This window comes from Dipteris shenzhenensis, chromosome 8 (assembly GCF_047967505.1).
Source record: "Dipteris shenzhenensis isolate YYH24624 ecotype China chromosome 8, Dip_SZ_1.0, whole genome shotgun sequence".
Taxonomy (NCBI): Eukaryota; Viridiplantae; Streptophyta; class Polypodiopsida; order Gleicheniales; family Dipteridaceae; genus Dipteris; species Dipteris shenzhenensis.
Window position 1 is genome coordinate 56,741,411 of NC_141603.1, and position 25,781 is coordinate 56,767,191.

At 44.6% G+C, this 25,781-nt stretch overlaps 1 protein-coding gene across 2 annotated transcripts in view; it reads right to left on the bottom strand.

Moving 5' to 3' along the window:
• ABCI20 (non-intrinsic ABC protein 9) overlaps window positions 1-25,781 on the bottom strand; it is a 42,229-nt gene that overhangs the window by 7,165 nt on the left and 9,283 nt on the right. For both annotated transcript variants that reach the window (XM_087378434.1, XM_087378436.1), the window contains exons 4-5: window positions 13,345-13,440; window positions 13,114-13,266 (exon numbers count right to left, since the gene is read on the bottom strand). In XM_087378434.1, coding sequence (XP_087234560.1) covers window positions 13,114-13,266; window positions 13,345-13,440 — 249 coding nt within the window. The remainder of the gene's footprint in view (window positions 1-13,113; window positions 13,267-13,344; window positions 13,441-25,781) is intronic.

The following is a 25,781-nucleotide window of genomic DNA, read 5'->3' on the forward strand; positions in this document are numbered from 1 at the left end:
AACCCTGTGGAAATCAAGTTCTTCTTCACCTCAGGAACATGCCTGACCCCTTTAAGCATTAACTGCTGGCCATTTTCAAGCACAAGCCTGACATCACCTATGCCAATGATAGAACATGCATGGTTATCACCAAGAAAGACAACTCCCTTCTGCCCTCCTGCATATCTGACAAACAGATCTCTGTAGGATGTCACATGAAAGGAAGCACCTGAATCTATAATCCAGGAAAACATATCTGATCCATCACCAGCATGAAGTGTATGAGCCTCCAGTGAAGAGGTGAAACATATCTCATGTCCACTGTCACTGTCACTAACATAAGTAACATTCAGCTCCTCTTTTTCTTTGCCCTTAGACTTGCCTTGAGCCTTGCCTTCTTTGGCTCTCTGGTCATTCTTCTTTTGAAAACACTTTTTCTCAATATGTCCCTTCTTGCCACAATAGTTGCATACAAGATCACTCTTAGAGCGGGACTTGCTCCTCTCTCTTTCTTTGTCTTTTCCACGTGTTTTGGACCTGCTGCGTGCATTCAAAGCATTTGACTTCCCAATAGCATTGTTCTTTCTGTTCATCTCTTCCTGTAGAAGAGCACTCTCCACATCTGCAAATAACAGAATGACATTTGAGTTGCTGGTAGAAGTCCTGAATGTGTCCCATGACTCAGGTAGAGAACATAAGATGAGTGTAGCTTTCAGCTCATCATCGAGCTTCAACCCCTGGTTGATCACCTGGCTGAATATGCTGTTAAACTCAATAATATGAGTGGACATAGCTGTCCCCTCCTTCATTTGAAGACCAACAAGCTTTTTCAGCCAGTAAGCTTTTCCCGTGGCACTTTTCTTGGCATAAGTATCCTCAAGGCGTTGCCACATTTTCCACGCAGTAGGTTCATCCCTGATGCCTACAACCAGTGAATCAACAACTGTAAGCATAATGGTCGACCTGGCCAAGCCGTCCATCTTCTCCCACTGCTCATCAGTAATGTTGGAGGGCTTAACACCCTTCTCCTTTATAGGTTTGTACTGGTCCTTCTGCATCAACACATTGTAGCATTGTGTCCTCCATATGTCGTAATTTTTAGCTCCTTCGAGCTTCTTTATCTGAAACAAGGACGACACGTCGCTGCCGGAACTCATGGTAAAGAAAATAGAGTTTGACTCCCTGTAGTCGTGCAATTAAGCACTAGTTACTCCAAGAAAATTCCCCCGCAGCAGAAGTACGATCAGAAAATGAACTTGGTACTGTTTCAGTGGCATAAAACCGACTGAAAGTCTTTCTCCCACTTGCTGCAGAAACAGTACAGCAATCTGTTCCTGTCTTTTTTGCTGGCGAAAGTGCGGTACAGCTCCTTCAAAATGCTCCAGAAAAATCCCAGAACTGTTTTCTGAAAAAGTAGCAGTACTTTTTGACCTTTTTGACAGTGAAATCTGGTCAAACTTGCGGGTTGACAGTCCCGGACTGTCAAAAAAAACAGTGAATCTCTGATTGTGGATTAAGATCTCTGATTTTAGACCTCCATATGCTTCAGAAACTTCCCCCCCAACTGAATTCACAGTTTGGAAGTGAGATTGCTCAAAAGCCCTTTGAATGCATGAAGAAAATCAGAGATTTGACCTCCAATTAAAAAGATTGACCTTTGACCAAAAAAAAAAAAAAACTGTAAGTCAAATTTGCACTTTCAAAGCATAGTAGTGCTTTACGAGATAGCCTGATGCATGTAGAGTGCTCCCACTTGACAGATTTCCGGTCAGGCTACAAAAGCCCCAAATTTGACTAAAGTCTAACTTGGTCAAAATCGACCAAATCTGTACCAAATGTGGATGTACTTGCAGCAACAAACTAAAGCATTTGCTTTGTGAAATGTCGTTCACAATCTTCCAAAGAAATCATGCAACTGCCTGCAATCACTGCATGTGCGGGTACACACTGACAAAAGCATAAACCTCTGCCCAAGTGTCAAGCATACACACTGCAAATCTGACAATGCATACACTGTGTCAACCCTCACTGGCCAAGTGAATAACCTGTCTCAACTCTGTTTGCGGCATAAGCTAAGCCTCAGAGTTGAGTGATGCCCTGCCACAGTAGCACCTGCATACCTTTGCTGCGGTACCCCGCCTTTTGGCTGTACTTTTGGCCGTTGCTGCTGTTCGTCTGTAACAAAAGGAGTCGGAAGAAGGGGGGGGGCTGGTACGGACGTGCACGCTGCCCGGAGACCTTGTCGACGCCGATGCAGCCACGCCTTGAAGTCCTGGCCACGCCGATGCAGTAGCACCTTGCAGCCCTGGCCACGCAGATGCAGCCGCGTCAGGCGCCGTGGCCTGTGCAGATGCAGCCCTTGGCTGCGACGTGCAGCCACGCCCTGCGACCTGCAGCCTTTGGCTCGCAGCCGCGCCCTGCGAGCTTGCAGCAGCGCCTTTGCGCTTGCCTTGCAGCCTTTGGCTGCGACGTGCAGCCGCGCCCTGGCTACGCCGCCCGCGCTCCCTCCTTTGCAGCCGCTCCAGCTACGCCGCCCGCGCTCCCGCCTTGCAGCAGCCCTTGGCTGCGACGTGCAGCCGCGCCCTGGCTACGCCGCCCGCGCTCCCGCCTTGCAGCCTGGCTGTCGCGATCCGTCCGTACGGCTGTACGGACGATGTACGGCCGTACGGACTTGTCCGTACGGTAGGGGTAGGCTAGGGAGAGAGGGAGTGGAAGCGGAGGGAGAGAGCCCGTTGGCTCTGATACCAGTTGATAGAGAGTGAGGGAGATAGAGTAGGGAGTAGAGAGACACACTCACAGTAGTCACACACCAGTGGGTGGGGATAAAGGAATGAGTGGTACCTCCCCAAGTACACACACTAGTATATATAGACAAGACTAGGGCCACTAAGTACCTAAGTACAATGTGTACTTAGTGTACTTAGTAGTACTAGATTAAAACTGTTACAAGGGTGGCCAGTGCCTTTACCCCAACACAATGTGCTTAGTGCATACATGGAACACTCGATTGCGGCAATGGCTAAAGCACTCTAACTATCATGTAGATAGTGGGATGTTTGGCCAACATCAAAATTTGCAAGTAGTTTTCAAAGCAAGATACATTCCACAGTAGCCGTAAAAGCTGCCTTGTACTCAGCTTCACAACTAGAAGTAGCAACTGTAGGGTGCTTTTTGCTGAACCAAGAAATACATGAAAGTTCCAACCATAAAACAATTGCCAATATGGGACACTCTAGTGTCATAACATCCTGCCCAATCACTGTCCATAAATGCATGCACAGTAAGTGAAGAATTCAACCATGAAGAAGGAACAAGGTTTTGAGTGCCTTGGAAGACTCACTACCAGCCAAATGTTGTGTGCTGGAACTATGCATGAATTCGCTCAACTTGGGAAACAACATACTGAAAATCAGGCCGTGTATATGAAGCATCTAACACCCTGTTGATAGCGAGCTGTTGATAGCGGGTGACATCATAAGGCTCAGTAGCCTCATCCAAAGAGAAACAAAAACCGAGTTCGAAAGGTATAGAAACTGGTTTACAATCCTAAAATTGAAATCTTTCTAAAAGTTGTCCAATGTATTTGGATTGACTCATCATAATGTTGGGGTAAAGGCACATTGCCAACCCTTCATTAAAGATAGGACACCTATGACTGTCTTAAGACAGTCATAGGGTAAACCTAATCCTAATAAAAACAAATGAGTTTGTGGTGTGGCTCATCACTTCACACCCACACACCTTGAGTCTTCACTCTCTCTCACTCTCTCCCTCTTGCTCTTCTTCCCCCTTCAGTCCCTTTCAACTGGTATCAGAGCAAGGTTTCCCTTCTATCCTTGACCTCATCCCTCGACCTCTACATAGCCAGCGCCTCGACCTCTATATAGTCAGTGCCGTACGGACGTACGACGTCCGTACAGCCGTACGGACGGACTTCGTACGGATCTGATCAGGGCGCGTCGTCGCGGGATCGTCGCGGGCTGTGGCGAGGACACGGGAGCAGAGCGGGTGCGGGCGCGGTCATCTAGCGGGCGCGGGCCTTTTTGCATAGCAGCTGCTAGCTGCAGCACAGCGCCGCATCACGCCAGCAGCCAGCAGCTGCTGCTATCTGTTTCGGGGCGTCGCGCAGTCTACTCCAAGGGCAGCCGTACGGACTGCCGTACAGCTGTACGGACGACGACGCCACACCTTTTGACATTTTCTGTTTTTTCCTCTTCCGGGATTCCGTACAGGAGCCGTACATCTGTACGGATCTCCACAGCGCAGGTACAGGGAGCTGCTTCCTATTTTTTGCAGCAGGGTGTACATTTTCTTTGTTTGGGGAAGAAAGAGAGGTGAAAGCGCATTCTACTCTTCATTCCTCTTGATTCAGGGTCTTTTTTCAGTTCACAAAACTGTGTTATCTTGACAGTACAGCAGGTACTTTCATTCATCTCGTGCTTGAGGTGAAGAGAACCACAATGTGTGGTTGATTGCACAATTATTTTGTTCCGGGAAGGTAATGCCTTGATTTTGCAAGAGGACATATGCTTTTACTGGGTTTGAATCTCAGTTTACAGGTGAGCAGATCATAGGGCTTTTGCCCGGAAGGTGATGCATTGTATGCCTTGAGGCAGTGTGGTGCCAGAGAGCACAAATTTGTCTTGATTTCCGCAGTGTCGAGGTGATATTTTCTTGCAGGTCACATTTCTTGTGCAACACTCAGAGAACCTCAGTTGAGCCACGCTTGGCCAGGGCGCATCGAGTTTACTCGGTCCCTAACTGTCCATCGTTGACAGTGCTCAAAAGGTCCCTCATTGAGTGTTTGTACGTTGGGATCTGTGTATGTCATTTCTACACAGGGCAGTATATGCATTACATTGGTGGATGATTTTGTCAGAGAGATTTTCATATTGCATGCTACCTCAGTGTTGAGGTGTTCTCCACTTGATTCAGGTGTCAGATCAAGGGGCTTTTGCCCAGACTTTGTTTGATAGCACTTGGGTTACCGACAGAGATCTTCAGATGCATTTTTCTCCCCTTGGTATAAGGGTGATTGCTTGGGATTTATCCCATTTTCTGTTGCAGGCTGTGTGATAGGCTGAAGTGTCATTTTTTTTTTGGGTGTTTACCAAGTGGTTTATGCATATTAACTCAGTGCAATACCTCATCTGAGGTGGGAGAAGTGATCAGTACAGTCAGTACATCAGGGTTTACAGCAGTGTTTGTGCTTTGTCAGATGATTATGCACTGTTAAGCACTTGTTGAGCAACTGCAGCAGTCTGAAATTACTGTTTTTATGCCTCTTTGAGTGTTTGTGCTTTGTCAGATGATTATGCACTGTTAAGCACTTGTTGAGCAACTGCAGCAGTCTGAAATTACTGTTTTTATGCCTCTTTGAGCACGGTACAGTGTGTCAGAAGGTACAATATTTGCAGGGTCATTTACTGTTTTGCTGCAGATTTTCCTGACAGTAAAAAACAGCACCATTGAGAGTGCTTCTGGCTCTTGAATAGAGCAGGTTTTTTCTGAGAAATCAGAATTTTTATTCAGTCCTTTTACTTCCAGGGAGTCAGGTACTTTCCTTATCTGATATGGCATCAGGGGGAAGTGATTCTTCGATTCTGAACATAAAGAAACTGGAAGGAGCACACAACTATGCATTATGGGCAGAACAGTGCTTGAATGTACTTCTGTTAAAGAAGATTGCTAAGCCCATAAGGGTGAAGGGTGTCAAGCCATCTGACATGGCAGCTAATGACTGGGAAGAGCTTGATTTGTCTGCAAGGGCAGCTATCATGCTCACTATTTCAGACACTCTTGTGTTCAATGTTCAGGCTGAAAAGACCTCTTATGGTCTATGGCAAAGACTAGAAGAATTGTATGCCCAAAAGAGCTCAGCCAGTAAGGTTTATTGGCTGAAGAAGCTGGTTGATCTTCGCATGAAGGAAGGTACAGCTATGACCTCACACTTAAGTGAGTTCAATGCCATCTTTACACAGCTGATTGCACAGGGGTTGAATCTTGATGAGGAGTTCAAGGCTACTTTCTTGTTGTGTACCCTCCCTGAGAGTTGGGACACTTTCAAGACCACCCTGTCTAATTCAAATGTCACTCTTATATAGGCTGATGTAGAGAGCTCTCTCCTCATGGAGGAGATGAACAGGAAGAATAATGCGGGCAGCAAATCTTCAAATGCTTTGCAGGTACAGGATAGAGGCAGAACTCAGCAGAAGGGGAGATCTGCTAGTAAGTCCAAATCCCGAAGTCAGTCCCGTGGTAAAAAGGATATTGAATGCTTTTATTGTGGCAAGAAGGGACATGTGAAGTCTAAGTGCTTCAAGTTCATACGGGATCAGAAAGCCAAGAAGGCTGAAACAAAGGATGCAGGAAATGCAAGCAAAGGCAAAGGCAAGGCCAAGGCAGATGACTTGGATGCAGTGAATGTTGCAGCAGAGGACAGTGACAGTGACATACATGATGTTTTATGCTCTTCTGCTGTAATAGCACATGCCTTGGTTATTAATGGTCACGACATGCACACCTGGCTCTTGGATTCAGGTGCCTCTTTTCATGTTACTCCTCATAGGGAGTGGTTTACTTCCTACACAGGTACTCATGGAGTTGTTCATCTTGGGAACAACTATGCATGTCAGATTGCAGGGATTGGCAGTATACAGATAGTATTTCCTGATGGACGCATATTCATGCTTGATGGTGTCCGCCATGTGCCGCAAATCAAGAAAAATCTGATTAGCACTGGCTTATTGGATGACAGTGGTTACCACACCACATTTGGGGATTCCAAATGGGTGATTACTGATGGCCAGGCTGTAGTGGCTGAGGGTTTTAAGAGTGATACCTTGTATCCTCTTTATGTTTCCAGTGTGGGTAATCATGTTGTTGCCATAACCGAGCTGCCAAAGGTTTCATTGTGGCATAGCCGGTTGGGACACATGTCTGTTAAAGGAATGCAAGAACTGTCACGTTTGGGTTATCTGCCGCCTCTTTCTTTTTCAGATTTGCCTACTTGTGATCATTGTATATTTGGCAAGCATTCTGTGACTCCTCATAAGAGGAGAACTCCCCAGAATAGAGCACCACTTGATCTAGTGCACATTGATTTGTGTGAGATGCCACAGTTATCACTAGGGGGTGCAAAATATTTTATTACTTTCATTGATGATGCCACACGCAAAGTGTGGGTCTATTTCTTGAAGCATAAGGGGGATGCCTTAGATGCTTTCAAGAAGTTTGTCGCTCAGGTTGAGAATCGGACAGGTCGTAGGCTGAAATGCCTCAGATCCGATAATGGGGGTGAGTATGTGTCACATGCTTTTGTGCAGTTTTGCCAAGCTAAGGGCATCAAACAGGAACTCACAGCTCCTCATAATGCATCTCAAAATGGTGCAAGTGAGCGTATGAATCGAACTATTCAGGAGAAGGTTCGATGTATGTTGTCTTATGCTGCAATACCCCATGGCTTTTGGGCAGAAGCCGTGCAAACAGCAGTTCACATTATTAACAGGTCGCCAAACAAGGCTTTGGAGTTAAAAGTGCCAGAGGAGGTGTGGTCTGGCAAGCCACCTTCATATAAGCACTTACGTGTATTTGGCTGCGAGTGCTTTGCTCATGTACGCAAAGACTTGCGCACCAAACTGGATCCAAAGTCTATCAGATGCATCTTTATGGGTTATGGTGACGAAGGTGAAATGGGGTACAGGTTATGGGATCCCGTTAAACGGAAGATTATACGCAGCAATGATGTCATCTTTAAAGAGGATAGTGTACACAAGGAACCCGTGCAACCTGTGGAATACACGAGGGTTATTTATGATGATGTTGGACAGCAAAGAATGCCCATTTATATGCAGCAGCAGCAGCCTGCTGCAGATAACCCTATTCAAGAGGGTATACAGGCTGAAAATCAGCCAGATAATTTTGCCAATGATGTACCACTAGATATGCCAGCAGATGGGGCTGTAGAACAGCCAGATATAGTGGTACAGCCACCCGTCATGCATGAAGAACAGGCTGGACAGCAGCCTACTCCGGAACATTTTGTTAGGAGGAGCACCCGTGCACAACGGCCTCCTGCCAGGTTTGTTCCAGGAGCCAATAATGTGGCTGATTTTATCATGCTGACAGATTGTGGTGAGCCTTCCAGCTTCAAGGAAGCTATGGGAAGAACAAAGAAAAAGAAGTGGGAGAAAGCCATGCAGTCAGAAATGGACTCCCTCCTTCAGAATGATACATGGGACTTGGTGCAGCTACCTGCAGGCAGAAAGGTTTTGCCATGCAAGTGGGTTTACAAAGTCAAAGTGGATTCAAATGCTTTACCAAGGTATAAGGCCAGATTGGTTGCCAAGGGATTTAAGCAGGAGAAGGGCATTGACTTTGATGAGATTTTTTCCCCTGTAGTCAAGATGACTACTTTAAGAGCAGTGTTAGCTCTTGTTGCTCATGATGACATGGATTTATGTCAGATGGATGTGAAGACAGCTTTTCTTCACGGAGATCTCCATGATGAGATCTATATGAGTCAGCCAGAGGGATATGCTGTTAAAGGGAAAGAGCAGCTTGTGTGTAAGCTCAAGAGGAGCTTGTATGGACTCAAGCAGGCGCCAAGGGAATGGTACAAGAAGTTTGATGCCTTCATGCAGTCCCAAGGGTATCATAGGTGTGAGACCGATCATTTCTTGTACACCAAACGGGCAAAGGATGGCAGTTTGATGCTACTCATTCTATATGTGGATGACATGCTTATTGCCAGTAAATCTCAGCATGAGATTAGTGCTTTGAAGAAACAACTGCATAAGTCTTTTGACATGAAAGACTTGGGTGATGCAAATCATATTCTTGGCATGCGGATTACTCGTGACAGGTCCAAGGGACTTTTGTTTCTGTCACAGAAAGAGTACATTGACAAAGTACTGCAGCGCTTTAAAATGGAGGGGGGGAAGTCTATTAGTACCCCGTTGCCTCCACATTTAAAACTCAGCAGTAAGGACAGCCCCAGATCAAATGATGATAAGGCTGAAATGGCCAAGGTTCCGTATGCATCTGCAGTTGGTTCTTTGATGTATGCCATGGTTGCCACTCGTCCGGATATTGCTTTTGCGGTGGGAGTCATCAGCAGGTATATGGCAAATCCAGGCAAGCGGCACTGGGAAGCAGTGAAAGGTGTCTTGAGGTATCTCAAGGGTACCAAAGACTTGTGCATATGCTATGGTAGGCAGGATGCATTGGTGCATGGTTTTACAGATTCAGACTATGCAGGGAATGCAGATAACCGGAAGTCTACTACCGGTTATATTTTCACATTTGCAGGAGGTGCTATATCATGGGTGTCTCGGTTGCAGAAATGTGTTGCACTGTCAACCACTGAAGCTGAATATGTTGCAGCCACTGAGGCCTGCAAGGAAGCAATATGGCTTACTCGGCTGGTGGGAGATTTGGGCATTACAGGAGATATGCCAGTTTTGCATTGTGATAGTCAGAGTGCTATCATGTTGGCAAAGAATCCGGTCTTTCATCAGAAGACCAAGCACATAGAAGTGAAATATCATTTCATCAGGGAGGTACTGGAAGACAAGCGACTTGAGCTTGTGAAAGTGCATACTGATGATAATCCTGCAGATTTGCTCACTAAGAGCTTGCCTATAGAGCGGTTTGCACATTGCCGCCACATCATGGGATTAGGATGAGACCATTCTTATTTTATGGTCTTGTATACAGTAACTGTATATTGCTGTAATTTTTATTCTTTTCTCCCCTTTAGGCACATTGGCCTTTAGGTGGGAGGTTGTTGGGGTAAAGGCACATTGCCAACCCTTCATTAAAGATAGGACACCTATGACTGTCTTAAGACAGTCATAGGGTAAACCTAATCCTAATAAAAACAAATGAGTTTGTGGTGTGGCTCATCACTTCACACCCACACACCTTGAGTCTTCACTCTCTCTCACTCTCTCCCATTTGCTCTTCTTCCCCCTTCAGTCCCTTTCACATAATACCCTCATCAACATGAGCAAACAGAATTCCGATAGTAGTGAAGCTGTCCCAAGTCTGTCATCTCAAATGACTGCTGCAAATCAACTTTTAAATCTGTAATATGTCAATACACACTGAAAATCAGAATCATTTGTTGGTTCTGTAGTCACCCGCTAGTGTCTGAGTTTGAGACTCCACACACTCAGCAAAGTCTGAAGCAGACTTGAACAGGGGCAGCAATGTATCAAAGACATCAGAAGCAACAATGGTTGGCTGTTTTTGACAGTCCAACAATGGCATAACAGAATTTCAGTAAAGATCACATCTCTACTGACAATAATCATCCCAGCACTTGGCTGGTATAGACGGTAGCAGGGCATTGAAGACTATTACTCCATATGAGGCTTAAACAGGTTGTAAGCCATCCATTTCACACATGACGGTATTTGAATTCCTGCTTATGCACATGTTCCATGTCAAATGCGGCACAAACTTCACCACAAGGCACTTAAATGCATCTTCCTTGGTTATAGTTCAGAGAGTAAAGGATTAGTCCATCGTTGCCAGAAACGGCTGTTTCTTGGCAGGAAACAGAAACGGAGACGGTGAAACAAAAACGCCGTTTCGTAAAACCTGGTTTTGACCTAGAACCCCAAAATCGCGATTTCACCGCTTGGCTCCTTTTTTCGCCGCCTCCGGCCCATTGCACTCCTTCTGTGCATCCTTGCTGCTCTCTCCACCTTCTCTAAGCTCTCTCCATCCCTCCATCCTTTGCTCTTGCACTCTCCATCCCATTTTTCTCGGACCTCCATCCTTCTCTCTCCATCCTCTTCATCCTTCTCTCCATCTTCTCCATCCTGCAAGCTGCAACTTGGCAACCTGCTCTCCATCCCTCCATCCTTCTTCTCTCCATCCTCTCTTACCTGTAACCTCTCCATCCTCCTTCACTTCTACCTCTGATTCCTCCAGGCTCCTTCCACCTCTCCATCCTCTTTTACCTCTGAGCTCTCCATCCTCCTTCTACCTCTCCATCCTTTCTCACTTGTGACCTCTCCATCCTCCTCCTCACCTCTCCATCCTCCTCAATGCCAAGAGATGCTTATTGGGTCCATGTCTCCCTCCTGATGTTGATAATTCTTCTCCAGATAGTGACACAGATGCCTCAAGCTCATCTGAGGAGGCAGAGGATGACGATGACGAGGAGTCCATGGATGATGCAGATGATCAGTAGTGATGTACCTTGGTCCTAGTCACTTGACTACGACTGTACAGACTACAGTGCTAGCCTACTCCTAGTCATGACACTTCAGATGCATAGGACCAAGGTACATCACTACTGTACAGACTACAGTGCTAGCCTACTCCTAGTCATGACACTTCAAATGCATGATGCAGATGATCAGTAGTGATGTACCTTGGTCCTATGCATCTGAAGTGTCATGACTAGGAGTAGGCTAGCACTGTAGTCTGTACAGTCGTAGTCAAGTGACTAGGACCAAGGTACATCACTACTGATCATCTGCATCATCCATGGACTGCAGCATGATGCATCGTTGATAATTCTTCTTCAGACAGTGACACAGATGCCTCAAGCTCATCTGAGGAGGCAGAGGATGACGATGACGAGGAGTCCATGGATGATGCAGATGATCAATAGTGATGTACCTTGGTCCTAGTCACTTGACTACGACTGTACAGACTACAGTGCTAGCCTACTCCTAGTCATGACACTTCAGATGCATGCATCTGAAGTGTCATGACTAGGAGTAGGCTAGCACTGTAGTCTGTACAGTCGTAGTCAAGTGACTAGGACCAAGGTACATCACTACTGATCATCTTCATCCATGCATCTGAAGTGTCATGACTAGGAGTAGGCTAGCACTGTAGTCTGTACAGTCGTAGTCAAGTGACTAGGACCAAGGTACATCACTACTGATCATCTGCATCATCCATGGACTGCAGCATGATGCATCTTGATTCCTAGACTATGTTATTTCTTTTTTTATGATAGTAGATACAGTACTTACTACTGAGTATACTTTGGACCTTGGTGCCAAGTGGCAGCTGCTTTTTTTTATATCATCCATGGGTGCTTTTATTTTGAGTCTTGCATGACTCATGAGTCATGATCATGGAATTTGTGGATCATGAATCATGATCATCTATGGAGTCTGGACATTGGTGGATGCTTTCAAGTTTCAAGTTTCAAGTTTCAAGTTTCAACTTTTGTGCTAAGTTTAAAGTACTTCAAACTTCTAAATTTCAGATTCTTGTAATGTCAAACTTGTTAGTCATGATACATGTTGATTTCAGATTATTGAAGCATCATTCAAGAAATTAGAATCATAGAGGCATGAATGATGCATTGATGCTTGAAGCTTCAAGTATAGATAATTGTATTATGTATGATTTGCACTCTATTGATAATTATATTATGTATAAAAAATAAATTTTTATACATAAATTGAATCATATACCTAGATGAATCCAGGAACATACATAAATTGAATCATATTGCCATTTCTTCCGTTTCTGTTTTGGCAGGGGCCAGAAACTCCGTTTCTTTCGGCTGGCAACTATGGATTAGTCACCTGTTCAAGACATGATTTGTGCACATAATGGCTTCCAACCAAATTTTGATAGGCAAAGACTAACCCTTCATCATGCATCGCACAGCAAAGTGTGCTGCCCATGTGGCAGCCCCATCCTACCCCATATAGGGGATCACAATTGGGGGGGGTGACCATCTAATTTTCAACATCAACTACTTTTGGCTATGTACACCACTTGTTTGAGATCAGCTCACAAATCTCAATCCAGGTTATCACCATCAACTCAAATATATCTAATAGAGTTCATCAATAGAATAGGCATGCTACCATATGATGCAGTAAAGTAGAGTGACAACTTTGGAGATTGTGCCAATTGCACCACTGCCCCACAATGGATAAAACTGGTTTATTGAACAGACATAGAATGTCTAAATATGCATGCCAATTGCAGAACATTCAAAAAGATCACCATTAATACTACATGGGCAATGAGTCCAATTCACAGCGGGCTACAAGGACAAAATAGTTGTTGCTGCAGGTAAAAGTAAAACAATTGTACAAACTGCAAAAGCACCTCAACACTAATACCATTTTGGAAGATGGATCTTACAACGTGAGATGGCCATGATTCCAGACCATCAAATATGTGTGTTGCATATACTATTGTTGCTCCTCTATCTTCACACTCTGAGAGCAAGAACGATAATAGATCCGCTCTTGCCAACACATCTAAATCAACAGTGATCTCATCCAACAAAAGCACCTGCAGAAAACAAGACTGTGTTGGAAGATGGTTGTGTAAGCTAGCTACAAGGAATCCTTTCATTGATCAAAGTAGAACCTTGAATGGACGAAGCAGTCCCATGCATATCTGTACACGCCTCCTTTGCCCATCTGAGACTTTGTGTAGACGCCATTGCAAATCAATGTCCAACACCTAGCGGGAAAAACACCTCTACGATGTTATGTGACAGTTTTCATTAAATTTTGTCATTCTAAAATTGAACTTGTAAATAATATGCAAAATAAACTTAAAAATGTCTGTCTACTCCTGCCTGTCTAAACTCCCTTGCTATGGTATCCATCTATAGATGCCGAATGGCTATAGACACAGAATGGCATCCTCTTGAAAGTCCACAATCTCTACTTGTATGTCCCTCGTCCTAGCATTGAATTCCCAAATAACAGATCCTCTCCCACTATGAATATCTTTGGATGTCCACACATAACGCCATAAAAAATCATATCAAAGTCTCCAAGGTGATGATGGGCCATTTGGAGATGTTTCACAGACATGGGGCTGCTTGAGGCCTTGAAAGCCATACCTAAGAAAAAGTGCCCAAGAGGGGACAGAATCTCCCCCACTTAGCTTTGGGATCTGCCATCCACTCCACTCTACCACCTCATTAAAAGATATCGTCAATTCAGGTCTAATGCCTCCCTCTTTCCCTTTGGGCCACACTTGCCTCATCCTATGGCCGATCTCCCTCTTAGACACTATCCACAAAACTTAGTTAAGGTCTTGAGGTTTGCTTGCTGAGGCTTCCTCTCCCTAATCTTATTCATAATGCCCACGAATCTCCTAAACATGCATGCAAGCAAGATTAGTACAAACATGAAGGGATGCAAGCTAACTCACCTCTCAACCAATAGGTCTTGTCCATCGGACCACCACCAAGCTAGGGCCTAAGGCTCCCTCCCATCTGGCATGGACATGGCACGACTAATCGTGCCCTTGGTCAGTCTCGACCAAACATGACAATACAATACAATATGTCAATACTAACCCATGCCTCTCTTTTAAAGGGTACTTGCTAATGGCACAAAATGGGCCAAGATTTTTCTACAATCTATGACTTACAATCTATAAATCCAACAAGCATACTACCAAAGCCAACAATTTTTGCATATAAAAATCAAATGTAAAAAACTAATTCAATCTCAAATTTTACATTAATTGGACCTTCAGTAAGGTAGCCTAGCTCACAGAGGGATGTTGGTGGGCTCCCCAACTTATTTTGTGAAAGGAGATGGTGGTGCGCCAACAAGCCAACTGGGTTACACTGACTAGGATCTAAGGGTCAACCTTGGCAAGTGCAAGGTTATGAGAAACACATTCACTCTGTCCTTGCATGAATTGACCCTAACTTAACACCGGAGGTGAATATTCGGATGGGAGTCCTAATCTCAAGATATATCTACCATTGGCACCCGCCGCTGCACTATCATGGACATGCCACAAGTCCATGGACATCTGCCTTTACTTCCGCCAAGTCAAGGCACGTCAGGCCAACTACAAGGGCTGCCATACAACCCCAAAGCAGATCATTTTCTTGCATGTGTATATCTATAATCTTTGGTACAGCAACAAGAAAATCTGAACAGCAACAAATCCTTTGTCCTAGCAGAAGCAATGTAGGACAAAACAGGTCAAAAACCTAGAGTTGACTTTTTTACCAAGTAGATGACCTAGACTTCCCCTCGTTATTCCCTTATTTGGGTTTTCTCTCTCTTGCACAGCAACAATGCGATGTATTTACTTTTTCTCCTCACAAACATCCACCTTGGGTATGGGTCCCCATTTAGTGGTCTCACCCATTAGCTTTCATTGTATCTAGTTTTTTTCAGTCTCATAAACCCTTCGGTCTTTCCTAGATGAACTAAACTTTCTTTCTTTCTCTCGTTCTCCTCGATTAGCATTATCGAACACCAACACAACTAATGAGAAAGTATGTAAGCTTCACTCCTGTTACATTGGTATTAACCCTCTCTCTGACTCCTCTCCATTATTCAACTTCATTGGAAAATCCTCCAGATCCAGCAAAACTAGGCAATGTATGGAGACCAGCAAAGTCACCATGAGTACAAAGATGTCAGAAAGTGACAATGACCGTTTGAAGGTTGTGTCCACACTCGAGGTAGGCCCAGCCCTCAAGAACCCACTAATGATGCAATGCAGGCACAACAATCAGAGCCTCTTATCACTAAGCCTTGCAGCCCTAGGATGTATGTGCCATAGAAAAGCACCAAGATTGGGGGGATGAGAAGAATAAAACCGCACTACCCATGTTGCCCAACTAGCCAGCAGAGTGGGACTGCACATTGATCCATGCCAAAGCAGGAGAACCCGCCCCGTCTATTCCACCAACAATCAAGATATCGTGTCATTTTAACGGACGAAGAAAACCCTTAGAGCTCATCTTGGCTTAATCACCTCAAGAGCTACTTCTGCGTTGTGTAGAGAAAGAAAAACAGGTAGGGTATCCTCACTTTTCATGTCCTTAATAGGTGAAGCTGTCACTTTGGGGCACAAGTGGTGCAAACCAACCCATCAACACTAGAGCAGTTGCACCAGATTTTGAGCTCCGCATCAACAGGATGGCTGTAATGAAGGCCAAAAGAGGGTCAAGTCAGTGGGGGTTAGGATAATTAGTATTTGGGGTGTTGCAAGATAGAGGGGTCTAAAGGGCTAAGGAGGTACTATATAAGTACCATCCTCTCATGTACAAGGACAATTTGATGTGACATCTAATCCTATCTACTCTCGCCTCCTCCTCCTACGTGCTGCCTACTCTCTCTCCCAATCTCTCTCTATCTCTCTCTTCCTCTCCCTCTACCCTCTCTCCCTCCTATCTCCCTCTCTCTCCTCTTTCCCCTTTCCTACCATCTCTGGCACTTCACCAATTCAGCCCTGGCCACCTTCATTGCATTGGTATCAGAGCCCTTCCCTTGGGCTTTGTACCTGTCCACTACCTCCTCCATTCAAGATTCATTAATTTGAAGATAATTGTTGCTGATGGCAGTGTAAACTCTCCTCTTGTGACAGCTCCAGATCGTATACCTTCATTACAATTATCCCTCCTGTTTTTTAAAAAACATCAACATCACTCTGCATTAGGACAGCAATCACAACAACTGTATCTCGGGGCTTGCCTTGCTGCCTGATGTCTGCAACTTGCTGGACAAAGAACCATTTTACATATTTTTGAATTTCTAGCTCATAGGCTAGTAGGCAACTTCATGAATTATAAGTAATAGTCCTCACATCATCCTCATGGGTCTGTTCAGCCTCATCATGCAATGAAGGGGATAGGGGCTGAATTGGTGAAGGCATGAGTGTTAGAATTATTATTATAATTCAGCAGTGACCAATGTAATGTAATAAGTAGGTTAGGGGCACTTTTCCCTCATTTAGAGGTTTTTCCCCGTAACCACAGTTAGTTCACTAACTACGGTTAGTGAAGGATAAGGTTTTGTCACTTAGACAAAACCCATCCCACTCCTTGTATTAGTCACTTCTTCTATTGCAAGCACTACATTCAGCTCTCTTGCTTCCTGCTCTCTCACTCTCTCATTTCTAACATTTGGTATCAGAGCAACAAGACCCTACTCCTAGCTTCCTTGCCCGCAAGCTTCCTACCCTGCTCTTAACTGAACAGCTTCCTGCTCTTTGCTCAACACTCGACGAACAGTCCGTACGACCTACAAGTACCATCGCCGCTCTTCCGTACAGTTCGTACCTTTTTGCTTGTAGTTCGTCCATACTACCATACAGCAGCCCACGCTGCTGTCCGTACGCCCGTACTAGTGACGAAGCTCCAGCCATACAGCCTGTCGTACATCAGCCCGTGAACAGCCGTACAACGTCTGTACGTTGTACAGATTTCGGGTTTGCCGTACAGCCATGCGTGCAATCCGTACAGTACCTGCGATGACTGGCCATACACTCCTACGTCAGCCAACCGTACAGAGCTGTGTCAGTCAACCGTACGTCCGTACAACACCACCAGCATCTGCCTCCGTACAACAGCAGCAGCAACCGTACACCCGTACAGCAAGAGCCGTACATCCGTACACTTCGTCCGTACACAGAGCTTCGTACAAGTCGCCATACACAGCCCGTATATTGTACGGATTTCGTACTGACAATTCCGTACAAGTTGCAGGTGGACTTTGGAAGGTGTTTTCTGATAGGCATTTGCGCAGAGAATCATTGTTTGGTTTGCATTTTGGGAGCTTTTGCATTTTTTGCAGAGAATTGCAGAAATTTGGGGCTTTTAGTTGATTTGCCCCTTTCAAGTGCAATTTCTTGCAGAAATTTGGGGCTTTTGCAGGCAGAGTGCAATTTGTGCAACATTTGGGGCTTTCAGACCATTTGCCCTCTTTTGTATGCAATTTCCCACAAGAAATTGGGGCTTTGGCATTTGGGTTGCAATTTTGCAGGTAAAAGAGCATTTTGGAAGTTTGTAGACAAGTTTTGGACTCAGTACGAGTCAAATTGCAGACTTTTTCACCTTTTGCAGATTCTATTTGCAGATTTTTGGGCATTGAGCAGAGCATTGTGGTGCATTTTGAGCCTTTGACAGGCTGTGACAATATTTGTCACTGTGGGCATATTCTTCTTTGCAGAATTTACTTGTGCATCTTACATCCCAGGAAGGGATTTTACTTGTTCAGTTTGCTGTATTTCTGAGTTTATCTGGCAAAAATGGCACATAACAACTCAAATGAGGTGTTCGGGGTTCTCACACAAGAGGATAAGTTGGAGCCATCCAACTACTCATTGTAGAGTTTCATGGTTCGAAATATCTTAGTTGGCAGAAATCTTTGGGATTAGAGATGAAGAAAGACCAAATACAATGCCTATACCTGTCACTCCTACAGCTAGAGCACAAGTAATTGGAGCAGCCGCTCTAGGAGCTCCCACAGCAGAGTAGAAAAGATGGGACTCTAGAGATGCACAAGCTCTTTCAGTAATTTCTCTTTCTGTCAAGAGGTTCATTATACCTCATATTCGGTCATGCAAGACATCTATGGCAGCGTGGGTAATACTGGAGAGTATGTTTGCAGCAAGAAACGATGCCAGAGTTTCCTTTCTGCAACGAGAACTTTCCCATACACATATGGAGGAAGAAGATTCCATGAATTCTCACCTCACAAAGCTTCAGGATCTCAGGGAACAATTGCTGAACATTGATGAAGTAATTCCGGATTCACAAATGATCTCCACCACTCTGAACTCTCTTCCTGAGTCCTATCTTGGTTTCCACACCTCGCTGAATTTGTCATTGAGGGGGGGCAGCAATCCTCTCTCCTTTCACGAGTTGGTAGGACTTCTGTTGCAGGAGGAACAAACACACAAAAATATGGCAACCCAGGCTGGCGAGCATGCTACGCTCTCTAAGTTCAAGCCCAAGGGTAAAGGGCAGCATAAGCCACATGCCCATCAGCCCACATATCAGCATAAGGCTGATTCTGGACAGCCTTCTTATAAGGCACAGCGTGATACAAACAAGCAGAAAAAGAAGGGCATCTCTCATTACTGCAAAAAGCCAAGTCATTATATTGGAGAGTGCAAGAAGCGCATAGCCAAAGAAAAGAAAAGGGATTCCGGTATGGCTGTATCAGATGCATCAGGTCCACATTGCCATGATGGAGGAGATGTTCAGCCAACTTGGTTGAAGAGCACTATGCCTTTTTTCAGTTTTTTCAGTGGGTAGTTCAGATATTACAGCAACTAATGATGATGACCCATATGCTTTTTTGACTTGCACTTACGATCCTTCAAAGGATGAATGCTCTTTCAGTGTTGATGAGACACTAAATACTTGGTATTTTGATAGTGGTGCTTCAAAGCACATCACTTCCAAGAAAAATCTGTTTGTAACTTTGCATTCTTCACCCACCAAGAAGAAGGTCACTTGTGCAAATAATTCTTCTCATTCAGTATGTGGAGTGGGAGATATTATTATCACATCCACTGATGGCACAGATTTCAGAATTTCAGATGTACTCTATATGCCAGGTATAAAGAAGAATTTGCTTTCAGTGTCCTCACTCAATAGAGGAGGATTTCAGGTTGTTTTTTATGATGACAAGTGTACAGTCAGAGACAAAGAAAATGAATATGCTTTGAGATTGTCTGGCACTTTGTATCGGAGTCTTTTTCAGCTTGATTTATATGAAAAAAGATCCCATCTTGCATTATCAGTTAGCACTCCCACTGCTGCAATGCACAATGCGGAGTTGTGGCATGCCAAGTATGGGCACATGAGCTATGGCAGCTTAATGACACTTCAGAGACATGATATGGTTGATGCATTACCTCCTTTGGAGTCGCCTCCTCCTCATGCATGTGAAGATTGCATTCTTGGCAAAATGCATAGGCTTCCCTTCAAGAAGGATGGTGCAGTGAAAGCTACAAGAAAATTGCAGCTTATTCACAGTGATGTCTGCGGTCCCATGAGGACACCTGCTTTTGGGGGTTATCTCTATTTTGTTACATTCATAGATGACTTTACCAACTACACTTGGGTCTATGGTCTCAAGGCAAAATCAGAAGTGTTTATGCATTTCAAACACTTTGTGGTTATGGTTGAAAATGAGACAGGACTCAAGGTGCAGACACTTCGCACAGATCGAGGGGGGGAGTACATGTCTCATGAATTTGAGACATTTCTAAAAGAGATTTTGGTGGCAAATCCACAACATCCCAAGTCTGATTTTTATGAATGGACTGCAACTCATCGTGCATGGCATTCATCCAATGCACATTATCTTTTGCTTCTTTAAATGTCTCAGGCTTCTCCTCATCAAGAAGAGTACCTACATAAGCTGATTCAACTGAATGAGCTCCCTCAATGTGCCTTACTGCACTACGAGTTTTGCCAGGCAATGGAGCTTCAAGCCTACTCTCCCTGAGAGTCTGAAGCAACCAATGCGGGACTGTTTTGGTTGCGTGTATCTCTTGAAATTCTTGCCTGACAACTTCATCCACACCCTGAGGTTGTACCAATTCTCCGGGGGGCTGAATCTGTACTTGAGGATCTGGCGGAGGTTGCTGTAAATTCTGATTTTCAGCGGGCGAACCAAATGCTACAGGAAGCATCCCCTCAAACACATCATCTGAAGAGGCCGGAATTTGAAATTCAGCATTTGTATGTGCAGAATTTTCAGAGAATATGACATCTCTACTGACAAAAATCTTGCGTGTAGCAGGATTGTAGAGACAATAGCCTTTGCTTTGTGAACTATATTCCACAAAAATGCATTTTAGTGCCTTATCTGACAACTTGTGTCTGAACTCCACAGGCAAGTGGGCATATGCAACACAACCAAAAACTCTGAAGTGGTCCACTGAGGGCTTTCTCCCATGCCATGCTTCATAGGGAGTGATTGTCTTCAAAGCCTTTGTAGGAGCCCGATTTAAAATATAGTTGGCACACGAGGCCTTATAGCCAAAACCTGTGAGGCAACTTCTTACTTGTGAGCATGCATCTATCCATTTCCATGGTGGTGCGATTCTTTCGCTCAGCTTTGCCATTCTGTTGAGGTGTAAGCCTCACTGTACGCTGATGCATAATGCCTTTTTCTGTAAGAATGCCATAGGTACATGGTGGGTTTTCAAAGTCAAAAGAAAACCAAATGGGTCCATTGATCGGTACAAGGCAAGGCTGGTTGCAAAAGGATATGCTCAGAAAAAGGGCATAGATTATGAGGAGACTTTTGCTCCTACATCCAGGATGACAATCATCAGGTCAGTTATAGTTGCTCACCGGATCAAATGAGGAAGTAATTGCAGATTTCAAGGCCCAATTGAAAGCTACATTTGATATGTCAGACTTGGGCTTATTACATTTCTTTTTGAGAATCCAATTTATTCAAGAGAAACGTGGCATTGTTATGTCTCAGTCCAAGTATGTTCAAAAGATCTTAGACAGATTCAACATGCATGATTGCAAGCCTATGTCCACTCCCATGGAGCCGAGGCTAAAGCTTACAATGCATGATGGGGGTGAATCAATTGATGTCACACTCTATAGTTAGGCTGTTGGATGCCTCATTTATCTCTGCAATACACGACCTGATATTCAGTTTTCAATTCTCAGGTGAGCAGGTATATGCACAGCCCAAAGATTATGCATTGGCAGGCTATAAAGCGCATCTTCCATTACTTGCAAGGTACAAAGTCTTTTGGCTCGATGTTTCCCAGGGGGGGTGACTTGCAGATGCATGCTTACAATGACTCAGATTGGGCTGGAGACTATGATACTAGATAGTCCACCAGTGGGAATTATTTCTTTCTAGGACATGCTTGCATTTCTTGGTTGAGCAAGAAACAGTCTACAGTGGCTACCTCCTCATGTGAAGCTGAGTACAGGGCAGCTTTCATCGACAGTTGAATGTGTTTGGCTGCGTCGTTTATTTGCTGATCTTCATCTTTCATTGGAGGGTCCTTCTCTGATTCTCACTGATAGTCAGAGTGCTATAGCAATGGCAAAGAATCCTGTGTTTCACGCTCGCACGAAGCACATTAAGGTTCACTATCACTATGTCAGAGAGAAGTTGCATGCAGGAGAGATCAGTATGATCTATGTGTCAACACATGACAATGTTGCAGAAATCTTCACCAAAGCACTTCCACGTGAAAAGTTTGAGGCATTTCGAAGTGCCCTGAACTTATCTCCTTTTGGTGATTGATCATTTCCTTGTACATGACATTGACACTGCAGGGGGGTGTTAGAATTATTATTATAATTCAGCAGTGACCAATGTAATGTAATAAGTAGGGTTAGGGGCACTTTTCCCTCATTTAGAGGTTTTTTCCTCTAACCACAGTTAGTTCACTAACTACGGTTAGTGAAGGATAAGGTTTTGTCACTTAGACAAAACCCATCCCACTCCTTGTATTAGTCACTTCTGTTGGAAGCGAGCAAGCTAAGCAGAATGGAGACGAGAAGATGGACACAAATGAAGAACTGTCTCATAGAATGAAGAGAAATGAGGGCCATATGTAGGCTACCTCTACATCCATACTGACATCATAGATGACCTCATACCAAAGACCACCAAGCTCCTAGAATCTCTCCCCTATCCTCTAGAAGCATCTAGCTCCACCTAACACACCTAACTGCCCCTCTAGCACACACAGGATCACAAGTGTGCCTATGGAGAGGCAGGACATTGACAAACCCCAACAAACCCCCCCTCAAGGGACTGCCTCAAGCTATGTCAAGGATACAGCTAGCACAAGGTGTCACATGCCATCTCATGGTAGTCATGGATCTATCAATGGCTAGGATCTCAAGCTAGCAAGGGTTCCCATGGGTGTAAGGTATATAGAGTGGGGAACACAACCCCCCCCAATGGTTATCTCCCTTGCATGTACAAACAAAATGTCTGCAAGAGCTACCGTGAGGCACAACACATACTCACATGGTCTACATCATAGGTGACCAGAGGTAAGGACAAAGAACACATAGTTTATTACAATCATTTTGGAGGACTATCCAAGCAAAGTACCTTGACAACTAGGGGAGATACAAGTGGAGCTCAAAAAAACATACTCATCATCTCCTGAATGATGTGGGCTTGACAAGAAGCCTCTTCTTATAGCAAAGCAAAGTATCCATGTCAAGGCAAGGTCTTACCACATGGGCAGCGTCTAGTGCCTTATAAGATGGCACCATGATAAAAGAAGTAAAACAAGTGGATCTGAAAATCATATCCTTCGAGAGAACAATTATCTTGTCATCTCCATAGTTGTGTAGAGAAGCATATCTTAGGTATCTGACCTTCATCTTTTTCTTGTACTTGGAGTCAAATGAAGGTGCCATGAGAGGGTAGATCTCTGTCAAACTTTGACCACAAAAATTTTTTTTATCGCTCTGTCGTGCCAGGAAATGGAACTTTAGTCGAAAGCACTGTTAGCTATTTGAGAGCATCCCCGCCTCCAAGAATGAGACGAGACAGTGAGTCGCTTCTGCTGAAAATCCAGGAAAATACAAATCGATCGCTCTCCTTTTTCTTACCCCCTATTCTTCTTAGAAGACTCTGATTGTAATCCGGAAAATTGTGACTAGCACAGATAACAATAATCCGATTTCTGCTTCTGGCTTAAGGTGAGCGCTTCTACTTCTGGCTTCTGCCGAGGGAAAAGCTCTAGGTTCCTGCAAGGTTGGGTTTTCCCGGCATAACCAATAGCAATGCGGGCCACCTGAAGTACCCGGGCCGGAAATCAACTACTTGATTTGCTACCAGCTCATTCACGCCAACCTTTAGGCCGAAATCACTAATGAAAAAACAGCTTGAACCACCGAAGCATATGCTTGTAGTTTAGCGCGGCTTCAACTCACGGGGACCCAGGCCGGGGCTACAAATATTGATAAGGAATGGACTTCTTCCAGCGACCCGCTGTCGAGGGCGGAACGGATCACGAGCTCCCAAGGTCGCTGAAGAGGGCCAAAGAATCACAAGGTGTGGTTACGATGCAGCAGGCCTTTTTTTTCCTTTCGACAATGGTAGAACAAATCAACCAATGACTTCAACGAGTGGAAGGAGCAATACTGAATCGGCTGTGATATTTCCGGAGTTGATCCAAGCATTGCAATCCAATCTGTCAAAGCAGAAGGATGAGATGGAACAGCCGATCAAAATCCAAAGTGAGACAACTAGGCAGCATCTCGAGCAGAACAGACATACCCACATCAAAGCGATGCTGGCGATCATAGAAAGAGGGGTGAACATAAGGATAAAGACTAAGGACGATGAATTGCAAAAAGCCAAGATAAGGAACGAGGAGTTGGAGGAGAGAGCCAAGCAATGGAAGGAGTCAGCGCAAAAATAACAGCAATATGTAGCAAAGACATAGATAATGGCATGGGATTTGAGAAGTAAGTGGGGAACAGCAGTGATGATATTGGATCAACAAAGAAGCAAGGAAGGGTGGGGTGAGACACCAGAGGTTGAGGACGCAGCATCATCGTCTTGTTATCCCAAGGATGACAACAAGCACAAGCTGCAACACAAGAGATGATGAGGTGGCGGGATCAGGCTCAAGGAGGCTGGTACTGCTCTGATACCATGTTGGAAACGAGCAAGTTGAGCAGAATGGAGACAAGATGGACACAAATGAAGAACTGACTCATAGAATGAAGAGAAATGAGGGCCATATGTAGGCTACCTCTACATCCATACTGACATCATAGATGACCTCATACCAAAGGCCACCAAGCTCCTAGAATCTCTCCCCTATCCTCTATAAGCATCTAGCTCCACCTAACACACCTAACTGCCCCTCTAGCACACACATAGGATCACAAGTGTGCCTATGGAGAGGCAGGACATTGACAAACCCCAACAACTTCTTCTATTGCAAGCACTACGTTCAGCTCTCTTGCTTCCTGCTCTCTCACTCTCTCATTTCTAGCAATGAGATGGCACGAGAGGGGGAAGAGGAGAGGGAAGGAGGAGGAGGAGGAGAGAGAGAGATAGGAGAGAAAGGGGTAGAGGGAGAGGAAGAGAGAGATAGAGAGAGATTGGGAGAGAGAGTAGGCAGCACGTAGGAGGAAGGAGGTGGGAGTAGATAGGATTAGATGTCACATCAAATTGTCCTTGTACATGAGAGGAAGGTACTTATATAGTACCTCCTTAGCCCTGTAGACCCCTCTATCTTGCAACACCCCAAATACTAATTATCCTAACCCCCACTAACTTGACCCACTTTTGGCCTTCCATACAACCATCCCTCCCTTTTTTGTTTTTTTGGTCCTCAAAATTGCAAGCGATGGGCCCCCTGCTGTAAAGAGGACATACGCCGTCATGCATACCACCAGGGTCAAAAGGAAATGTAGTGCCTTGGGTGTTTTGGCACCTCCAAGGTCCTGTGGGTGGTAATCCCTCCTCCCACGATCATCATCATGAAACTCCATAATCACATAAGTTTCGGCTGTCCCCGTGTTTTTTGTTTTGCACACCACATTGTGCTTTGCTGTCCACTTTTCTCCACATGTAAAGCATTGATTGTTTTGCCATATACCATCAATGGTAGCTTCCATGAGCGCTTCAATGAGATGTCTTTGCATTGCATCTCTGGTTATGCTGTCCTTGCCAAATGTCAAGAACTGAAAATCATCTTCATTATAGCTGCTGTATTTGGACTCAAACAACTCCATAAGCTTATTCAATACCCCAACATGCCATGGATCTAGAATTCTGACAACACATGGCTCCAATTTTTGGATGCTAGTAGCGTACATGTCTTCCAGACAGCTTCCAAGTACATCTAGTTTGCGAACAGCCAAATAATCTGAGAGAGACAAATTAGGCCTGCTAGGAGTCATGTAGGCATGGTCCCCTAAACTTTCCTTGTCACTGGAGACACCAAAGTCCAGCCCCTTGACAACATGATAATCAAACTCATTGTTTGAACCTATTTCGGTAGACCAAGGAGGGGGCATAGGATGAAACAACAAAATGGTATATCCCATTTGACCTCCA